We start from the raw sequence: 10,435 nt of genomic DNA, 5'->3' as shown, positions 1-10,435 counted from the left end.
AGGATTTTTTTTTATCTCAGAAGCCACATGTCCAAATGAAACTCCTCTCAAAATCTTGTGCCCCTGTTTCCGCCAACCCCGCCCATAGACATAGTTTAGTTGAGAGGATCCATGTTGCGTGTATCTTATGAGAGCGTGCGAGTACAGGGATGGTTTGTGGCAGCATGTGCTTAGATTCATGGTTTGTTTGTACTATATTTTTTATTTTACTCAAAACAAGTGACGACTCAGTAGCACTCTTGGCCGCTCGCAAAGTATAGTGAGCAGTCGGCCGCTCGCTAGACCGGTCCAAGTCTTATTCCTCCATCGTACAAGCAAACAACCGTACGTGTCAGCGCGCCCACGCCCACACACGGCTCAGATCAGATCAGATCAGATCAGAATGTACATTGCCAAAGAAAAAAAGTAAGTAAAATGCGGTAAGCCCAAATTCAGAAGTCCGACGAGCTAGGCGAGCGGCGCCGGCGAGGTGATGCACACCAGCCCAGCTAGATGGCGGCGTCGTCCCAGGTGGCGGCCCAGTTGGTGGCGCTGCCGACGCGGGGCATGGAGTTGATCTTGGTGAATGCGTCGACCTTGAAGTTGGCGCCGCACATGACGCCCTCGCTGTCCACGCGCGGGAACGCCTTGAGCCGGTTCATGGGGTGCTCGAAGCTCTTGAGCCCGCCCTCGCTGTGGAACATGCACCCGGGCGGGAACGGCGCGTACGACCGCCCGCACCCGGCCTTGGCCACGCCGCGGTCGTCGCAGATCACCACCGACCCGTCCGCCGCCACGCCCCAGTGCAGCGGCACCCCGCCGTCCGTGCTCTGCGCCGCGAACACCGCCGCCCCCGACCCCGACCTGCCGCGGTTGTCGAAGACGACGAAGGCGAAGGAGCCGGACAGGTCCTTCACCACCTGGTCCGCCGGGTAGGGGCCCCGGTCGCGCAGGGTGCGGTAGGCCTCGATCACCAGCAGCGCCTCGTTGGTGGAGCGGCCGGTGAGGCCGTACTGCCGCATCAGCGCGCTCAGGTTGTCCAGCGTGCCCATGAAGACGCAGTAGATGTCGTCCAGCCCGCAGAACATCCTGCGCACACAGAAATTCTTAGTCTCCAGGCATCGTTGTTGGGAGCGATTTGGGTGATGAGAGATGGTGTGGTTACCTCTGGTAGCCGGCGGCGGCGAGGTTGCGGGGCTGCGCGGCGACGCAGGCGAGGGCGGCGCCGCCGCCGAAGGAGGTGGAGAAGGCGTCGGAGGGGTGGGCGGCGTGGAAGTCGCGGAGGATCTCGTCGGGGTTCTTGGGCTTGGCGGTGCTGCCGCGCGGGCTGTTGAGCTCCTGCGGCGCGTGCGCCACCTGCTTCTGGAAGATGGCCAACATGTTCACAGATCAAACTAGTACTTGTTTCTTGCTCGAGCTGGAGCTGCTGTTGCTCTGGAGGCGACAGGAGGAGAGGAGGACTGTTGCTCTGGAGGCGACAGGAGGAGAGGAGGACGGGAATGGCGAATGGAATGGAGGTTGAGGATGGAGATGGGCGCCTGTTTTATAGCGATTTGGGATGGCACGAGCCGGAAATATCGGGTTGATCGGGAGTCAGTGCTGGTGATGATGATGTGAAGGACGGAATGGGTTGAGTTTGGATAAAGATTGCTCACCGGGGTGAGGTAGCGGGGATAAGATCATCACGTACTACTCCGGTACTCCCTCCGTTCGGAAATACTTGTCATCAAAATGAATGAAAATAGATGTATCTACACCTAAAATACATCTAGATACATCCATTTCAATGACAAGTATTTTCGAACGGAGGGAGTACTAGTTTAGTTTACCCGGCAGCTAACCGTGACGTGACAGCAGTAGCAACGAGTGCTACTTCCTTCCCCGGTTGGGTTCCCCCAGCCCCAGGAGAGGAGGCGATGATGGCGCAATCCGGTGGGTGGGTGGGTGCGCTCGCAAGTCGCAAGTCGCAAGTTGCAGCATCTTGTCGACGGTTTCGCCAATCTTAGCAAGTGATGAAGTAAATTACACTGCAGATCGTTACTCTGTCTCTGCAAGTGATGAAGCAAATTACACGGTTTCGCCAATCTTACCAAGTTGCAGCCCCAGTAGTATTTTTTTTATGAAAAAGACCAAAATCTGTTATAAAATTGACTAATGTAAAAAACTTTAAACATGGTAAAAAAAACGTGGTTTCTGAACCATCGAATGATCACTACCGTCGACAGAACGCAGCATTGTTGTCGTTGCTACCCCACTAGAGCTGCCATGGCCTGGTTGATGTCAGCTGTGAACTTTTCATCCATGTATCCCTAAGAACCAGCCTCCTTCTTTAGTAAGTCATCATTGTTGGACGCTTGAATTGATCTGAAGCACCCAACACTAGATCTTGTACTCGTGGCTGCACGACCAAAAACCATAACCTCGTTGCCACAAGAAAATGCCACGAGTCTACGCTAGAGTTGTCGACTCCTTACCGACCGACGGACTTGACACTTGAGGATGTCCGAAGTTCGGATGACCAGCTCAAAGATGCCAACCGTCTATAGTCCTCGCAACGAGGACTAAAATACCCAGACTTCAACTGCTAGCCCAAGTCCAGACACTAGAATTTTCCTCTCCGGCATGGGACGTCGGAGCCGAGGGGGAGACAGATCCATGGCCTCGCTAAAGAGAATGAGTTATTAGAGCATGTACATCTCGGCGCCTCAACCCCGCCTCATACGTCTGGGCGGGCCACCCGGTCATTGTCCAGTCATGATTTTTTGACCCAGATGGTCCCTCAAACGCCCGGGCTAACCGGCAATCTTCATATCCAATCCAAATATGAGAGGGATATAGGGGCACACGAGCGTGCCCGTCACGTCGGACCCGGCCCACACTGGCCCACCCTGACCTCACATAATTTTCTTCTCATCTGCTCGCCGGACCAAACCCTAACCACTTCACTCTCCTCCCCTCCACTCCCCTCCGCCACCCAAGCTCGTTTCCGACTCCTTCCGTCCGTCTCCGGCATGGCGGGCAGCGAATCCGAGTCCTTCACCTCCAGATCCGTCGACCCCAAACTCATCCCACGCGCCCTCGAGGAGGAGATAGCCGTCCGGCTTGCGCTCCGCCGCGCCCGAGAGGAGACCCGTGCACCGCTGCACTCGAAGTCCTTCCACCGGGAATCCATTTTGTCCGCCCAAAATGGTGCATGGATTCGGCGCTAGGCCAACCGTAGTTGCCTCGCCGGAGGACGTGCGGTCCTTCGGGCGTCCGAACACGCTGGCGGACGTGCAACCCCTCTGTTGGTGCGCCGAGCATCGCGACACATCATGGGGCTCGTTCAATGAGAACATGGCATGACGTGCCCACTGTGTACAGCACTGGACGTTGGAGGCGGCGGTAGCCCTCGTGGCGGTGGACGTTGGCGAGGCGGAGTCGCATTCTTTGGCTCCCCGTATGGCGCATCAGTCTGGGCCCCCGCAACCGCATCATGGTGGACGTCAACGGCTCGTCTCCGGACGGGTCTGTCATCGATCTGACGTCCACCGGCACCCAACGAGTTCCGGGCTCCGGCGAGGAAGAGTAGGGCATGGGAGGCGGCGGCGCCTTGTGTCCCGTGAGCCGGCTCGTGTCCCATGTCCTACTCTATCTTGCCGGTGACCGGACCAACACTTTGAGGGGCGTAGCCAGCCGCCGAACATGGCCCTGGCGGAGCTAGGCGGGCGGGGAGCGGAACCGGATGCAGCTCTACTCAAAGATTGTTGCGTTACCTGTAATAATATAGATTTAAGGTTTCTAATTTGAGGTATAAAAATGTGGGATGCATTTTTTTAGGTGTGATCGGTCATGCGAGTGAGGGAGGAAAAAAACTAAACGTAATTTATAGATCATGTATTCGACGGATTATTCTGCTATATACACGTACTAAGAGCAATTTTAATGGGAGGATCTATTTTGTCGGTTTGGGTCATCCGGACAGAAAACTTGGTTCAACGGGGCGACCCAAACGGACGTCCGTGTCCGCCTGCTGTCCGTCCCCGACCCAAACCTGACCCAAATCTGGGAATAAATGGGTACGAAGCGGATGCTCTCATCCACCGCTGTCGCCCGCTCGTGTCCGCCCCAGTGGCGGAGCCAGGGGTATTCCTGGGCATTCCATGGAATACCAAAGAATCTGGCCCAAAAAAAATTGAGTATACATGTTATACACCGAAGCCCACTAGAGCAGCCCATCCAGCCACGCACCAGACGCCAACAACAGAGCAGGTCTCCGTCTCCCACTCTTCCTCTCTCGATGCAAATCTCCAAACCTAGCTGACCGTTGACGGCGCCGGCGCCATCGCCAGCAAGCGAGGTCCGACGGACGAGGTGGGCCCTCTGCCCCTCTGGCCGTCTCCCTTCCCTCCCCTCCGGCCTCCATGGCTGGCTGTGGTCCGTGCGGGGCAGCGCCGCTGCGGGCTTCCTCCGGCCTCCGTCGCCGTCGGCAGTCACCGCTTCAGTCCGCCAGCCGAGAGGCTAGAAGGGGAAGCCACCCAATGTCCAATCCATCCAGTACTGCATCCATCTACAAATTACCAAGGTAAATTTCCTCTGTCTTTTAAACAAATCTGAAGCTTTTTTGATAAATTTCCACTGCTAGAAGCCACTGATCTGCCACGGATTGATTGCTACTTTGTTGATTTGTTCTTGTATAAATTGTAATTGTTTGTACAATTGTCCATCAGTTCATACCACTGATTGCTACATTGTTTGTCCATTCAGTCCATGCCACATTGCAACTGCCACTTATTTCTACTTTGTTTGTGTGATGTAAGATGAAGAAGTATGTTGGCATATTTGAATTGTGGGACATATCTTCAAACTAAGGCAAGGAAAACAATTTCTACGTCCACATTTGTTGTTTGTTCTATTATATTGCTTTGGCCAATTATTATTTTTTGCTAGTATTATTGATGTATGGTCATCGAGTCATTGATATTTTCACAATGTTATTTTCTGGCATCGATGTATGGTCATCGAGTCATACCTATTATATATTGTTGTTAGAGATATTGCCACAATGATATTTTGCTACTATTGTAAATGTATGGTCATCGAGTCACCGATGTTACCATCTTACTACATATATGTCGTTCTATTATATTGCTTAGGCAAAAAAATTTTTTGCAAGAATACCCAGGAGCAAATTCCTGGCTCCGCCACTGGTCCGCCCCTGGTCCCATATGTCAGCGACTGCAACGCCCGTAGCAAGGCCACCGGTGCTGGTCTCCACCGCGCGCTCGGCCGCTCCTCCGCACTGCAGCAAGGCCACCCCGCGCACTCGGCCGCTCCTCCGCGTCGCAGCGAGGCCGTCGGCACAGGTCGCCGACGCGCGCTCGGCCGCTCCCCCGCGCCGCCGCGAGGCCACCGGAGCAGATCGCCACGGCGCGCTCGGCCGCTCCTTCACGCCCCTGCGAGGCCACCGACACAGGGCTCCTCCGCGCGCTCCTGCTGGGGCTCGAGGCCCGGACGGCGGCGCGAGCAGAGGATGGCTGCAGCAGAGGCGCGAGCAGAGAAAAATCTCGCGGGGGAGGGGATCCGCGAGGAGGAGAGGAGGGACGGCGCGAGGGAGAGAGGAGGGGGCGGGCGGCGCGGAGAGTTTGGGTCGACGTGCGTTGGATACAAGGCTTGTCCGCCCCATGTCCACTAGGCGGACAGGTGATCGAAACGGACACGAAACGGACAAAATCGGTATCCGTTTGGATCCTTGCGTTGGAGTTGCTCTAACAACTTAAAAAAAAGCTCAGAGTACCAGTAAGAGAAGCGTTGCACATCACACGGCTCCAGTTTGATTAATTATCGAAACTACTCTTCACAGCTTCCACGTGATGGAAACGGAGGAGTCGCGGTAATTACCGCCGGCGCTGCGGAGGAAACGGCAAATGGAGCCCGCGGGCAGGCCGCCAGCCGCCGTCGGTTTCGTCCGGCGCCAGCGGTTTACGAAACGAACTGCCAGTGTTATCACGGCACCGGCTGCGTCTTCCACGGCACGTCGCCGTCCTGGCGTGTCACCCAACCGCGGGCTTCCTCTCGTCCGTCCGTCCGCCGCTCCGCTCCGGCCGTTGGGCCGCGTCGCGTGCGCCCGGCGTGCCACGTACTGCTCGCGTTTTTTTTTTTGAGCAAAACGTACTGCTCACGTGCACTGTCCCTCACGTCGTCCCCACCGTACTGGACAAAGCTTGCCGGACCGGATGGTGGGTGCCGCTGACATGGATGGCTCACCGTCGTCGAGTGCGGTCCGCGGGCCCGAAAGCGCGTGATCCAAGGCTGGGTGGGTGGGGGATGGATAAGGGCGGCACGGCGGCATGGTCGCTGGGGACACGTCACCGGCGCGTCGGACCTGCCACGATCCGTGGATAAGGTGGTAGCGCAGGCACGTACCAGCCGTGTCCGTTGGGCGCGCCAGTCACGGCCGGGCACGTCGTCGCGGTCACGTGTCCGGCGCGACAACGAGTCAGCCTTTTGGTTTTACTATTCGTTGCTTTGATTTTGTTTCTTTGGATTTTGTTTGCTTGGCTGCGGCTGCAGTGGACTACGTGCAATGAAACGCGCACGGGTAAGGCCAACTCCACCGTTCCCAAAAAAAGGGCCAACTCCATCGCGCGACCTCAAATGAATCCGGCTTTGTCAGATGGATTGTGCGTGCGCCTGCCGCGCGGCCGCACCCCAAATTATGTCTGGGGTGGACGTGAATAAAAAAATATAAACACTAGAATGAAATAACTAAAAAAGTAAATAAAGACATTTTAGAAAAAACATAAAACATATATAGGGGCGGCCACAAAACGGCCCAGTTTCCACGGCCACTTAAAGGACCCAGTTTCATAATTAACATATAAAAACAAAATAAAAAAACGCTTCCCGCGCGCTCCTGCCGCGCCCGTCTGTGCTGTGGCCATCGCCGTCTTCACTGGCCGCCGGTGTCGTCGTCGTCGCTGACGAGATCGACGTAGGCCGACAGCGTCCACAGGTGGGCCGGCGGTGCGTGGTAGACGGGGGCGGGCTGGACGGCCGGAGGTGCCTGCACCACCTCCTCCCGTGGCGACGCCTCCCGCTCCGGTGACCGCGGCGGAATGGGGCACCAGTTCACGCCCATGCCGGCGGCCATCTCCGGAGCAGTGCAGGACCAGCCCCACCCCTGGGCCAGCAGCTGCTGGAACGCAGCCACCGGCTCCTCCTCCTCGGGGATGGCTACCTCGCCGGCGGCAGAGCGGGCCGTCATCTCCTCCAGGTCCTCCCATTGCCGCTCATCGTGCGTGTACATGGAGTCCTCCGTGACACGCGCCATGAGATGGGCCTCCTCCTCCTCCGTCATGCGAGGAGGTGGTGGTGGCGATGGAGACGGCGACGGCGACGGCGTGGGCGTGACGCCGCGCACCCGCCTACGCCTGTGCTCCTGGGAGCAGGCGCTGCGCGCTCCTGTCGTGGCCGCCGCGGCCCCGTCGAGGTGCCGGCGAAGAACGACGCACGCCTGGTGTCGTGCTCGTCACGAGACCAGGTATCCCAGAGCCCGAAGTCGGGGGCGTATCTAGGGTCGTAGAAGAGGTCGTCGGAGAGGAGGCGGTGGCGGCGCTCAATCTCCTTGTCGCGCGCACGGCCGCTCGTCAGGACCGGCGGGATCGGGACCCGGTCGGCGGAGAGATGCCAGTTATTGGGGAGATGGACGTCGCTCCAGGGGAGCGGCGTCCTCGTCTCCCAATAACGGCGGCACACCGACGAGCGGACGTAATGTCGGTCGCGCTCGCCGGCGGACGTGGGCACGATGGAGAAGACGGGCAGCGCGGGGGCCCGACGTGGTGGCGATGGCAAGCCGCAGCGGCGTCCCGATGAGGAACCAGCCTCGCGGTCGTGCTTGCCTTTGCGGCTCATGGCTGCGGGCGGCCGGCCGGCGAGGTGTTGGCTGGGGTTTGGGACTGGGGCTGTCGGGTTTTGAAGAGGCCGCGGGATGACGTGGGGCAGTGTGGACGACGATCCGTCCACGCTTCCCACTTAAAGAAGGACGACGACTGTTCGACGTGCGGATGACAGGTGGGGCCGCCCACTCGTGTGCATTGATATGGGCGGGTGGGGGGTAGGTGGCCGCCTGCCACGCGGCCCCGACGCGGACGAGGCGCGCGTTCGTTTGGTGTCCGTCGCGATCCAAACTCAATGCAAGTTTACGTTTGAAATAGGTCGGCCCGGACACAAAATGGATAAGATAGGTACAGGCCGTCCTTTGTCCATTTTACCCTAAATTAACGGGGCCGGATAGAATAGGGTCGCGTGATGAAGTTGGCCTAAACAGTGTGGAGTGAAGTAGTACTGCGGGCTAGGGTGCGCTCCGGGGGTGCTATTGGATCGAGAGGAGTGACTCGGCCTGTCGGTGGCTCGAATCTTGGCACACAAATGCAGGGTACGTACTAGTACGTTCCACGTTAATGTTCGTGCAATGGGACCAACTCACTGACTGCCTGGCTCACCGGCCAACAGCAACAGGCGAGCATTGGTTTGCTGAATATTGGAATTGTCAAATATTAGCAATATCAAGACTCGTCAAATAGTATTGACAACTTTATGTGAGATACACGAAATAACTTATAACCAACTAAGTATAGTGCTATTTAGCGCAATGCCAAATTTTAGCACCAAACCAATTATGCTCTTGGTGCTCCAATCTGGATGGATAATTTACCACAGGTAACCCAACGTGCTCCATCAGCCTGTCCGCATATTCTGGAATCGAACTATTCAAACATTTTGTCCTCCAGCGAATATCATTAAATATATTCAAATTGATCATTCGTTCGAAATCACACAAACCAGCATCAAAATAGTGAGGCTTTTGAGGAGTCCGGGCGTCCGCCATGTCGGACTCCAATAACACGGACCCACCTAGAACCCATTTCTCTCTCTCTTTGCGTCTTCTCTTGCTTAACCGCATTCACTCCAGCAGACTAGCCTCCCACCTATTTGCATTCATGGAGAAACAGCAACCAAGAGGGTGCAACTATTCTCAGCTCGAGCTCAAATCAACCTGCATGAATAGCAAAATCATAAAAAAAAATCAAAAAAATCTGATTGTTTTGTGCGAAACATTGACAAAACTTTTGAGTGTTTCCAAAATTTCATCATGAAATCACATCCGCGAAAAGGGTGGCAAAAAAGAATCATGATCCAAAAAATGTCATTTTTAAAGCATTTTAAAGTGCTGATTTTTGTAGTCATTGCGACTTCCATGAATGTCATGTTTTACATCTCTTAAAACATTTGTTAAAGTTTATCACACTAAAAATTCAGATATTTTGTTTTTTCATCAGGTTTTTTCGAAACTGTTCACCCGAGCTCATTTGAGCTTGGGAGTAGAAGGACACTTTTGCAACCAAGAAGCCTACTTTGCTTTAAAGTCAAGCAAACTTTCTCCTCGCCAAACCATACCAGCACAATTCTCATCTACTCTCAATCCACTAGCCGCCACACATCACCACAACTCTGCCGCCGTGATGGCCAAGAAGTCAGACACTGAGAAGTGGTAGCTAGCTCCCGACTCCACATTCGGGGGCAGCTCCCTAAACTGCTTGCCGCTTTGGGTGTTGGGGGAGAAGGTGGAGATGTTTGAGGAGGAGGCCACCCTCATTTTCAAGGAGGAGGAGGAGTATTGTCATTATGCACTAGAGGTTGCGAAGAGGGATCCAACCCTCGATGAGCATCCAGATTGGAATACCAAAACACGCTTCGTTGTGTGGGATATTTAGCACGACGACATGTTGGCCCCCTATGATGAGGAGGATAGACCTCGATCACACAACTCATATCGACGACCACTTGCTCCAAATCGGACGACGACGGCTCGAGCGATGACGCCTGAGAGAGCACCCCTATGAAGTCAACTCCAACACCTCACCTAGTGTTAGTTAGGAGAGTTGTGTTACTATCGCATTGGATGCTAATTTTAGTTTTAGTCCGAGAAAGGAACCGACCACCTGAAGAGGCACACCGAGACAACTACCAATAGAGCTCAATATATATTCACATGACACTCTGCCTCTTTTACATTTTTTTATATTTGTTTCTTAAATTTTTAGATTTGTCCATATATTTTTATATCTTTTTGTATTTTTTTGAATTTTTAAAACGCAGAAGGTCCACAAGGCCAAATACTACCCATAAGATCGAAACACCGCAGTGGATGGCAAGGTAACCGTAGTCGCGCACTGGCAGGATCAATTGTGCTTCTCTCAAATTGTTTTTTTCTTTGTCAGTTTTTTCTAGTTTTTATTTTTATTTTCTTTTTTCAATTTTGTGTTTTTGAAATATGAGAACAATTTCCAAATAAGTAATTTTGAAATCATGAACATTTTTGCAAACATCGTTCAAATTCATGAACGTTTTTGGAATTGTGATTTTTTTAAAAATCATGAACATTTTTGGAATTAATGAACTTTTTCTGAAAACC

At 54.4% G+C, this 10,435-nt stretch overlaps 1 protein-coding gene and 1 long non-coding RNA gene across 2 annotated transcripts; one reads left to right on the top strand and one right to left on the bottom strand.

Annotated features, from left to right (window-relative positions):
- Positions 1 to 231: 231 nt before the first annotated feature.
- LOC119357154 (stem-specific protein TSJT1-like) lies at positions 232 to 1,506 on the bottom strand. The gene is made up of 2 exons (XM_037624141.1): positions 1,145 to 1,506; positions 232 to 1,068 (listed from the first exon to the last, which is right to left on the bottom strand). The coding sequence occupies exons 1-2, from the start codon at positions 1,357 to 1,359 to the stop codon at positions 489 to 491; spliced, it is 795 nt and encodes a 264-aa protein (XP_037480038.1). The 5' UTR covers positions 1,360 to 1,506; the 3' UTR covers positions 232 to 488.
- Positions 1,507 to 4,107: 2,601 nt separating this feature from the next.
- Positions 4,108 to 5,027, top strand: LOC119357153. The gene is made up of 2 exons (XR_005172124.1): positions 4,108 to 4,543; positions 4,726 to 5,027. It is a non-coding gene; the product is annotated as an uncharacterized LOC119357153 (long non-coding RNA).
- Positions 5,028 to 10,435: the final 5,408 nt, after the last annotated feature.

The sequence above is a fragment of the Triticum dicoccoides genome, chromosome 2A (assembly GCF_002162155.2).
Source record: "Triticum dicoccoides isolate Atlit2015 ecotype Zavitan chromosome 2A, WEW_v2.0, whole genome shotgun sequence".
NCBI classification, from domain to species: Eukaryota; Viridiplantae; Streptophyta; class Magnoliopsida; order Poales; family Poaceae; genus Triticum; species Triticum dicoccoides.
The sequence above is the reverse complement of the archived record's forward strand: the minus strand, read 5'-3'. Positions and strand labels throughout refer to the sequence as shown.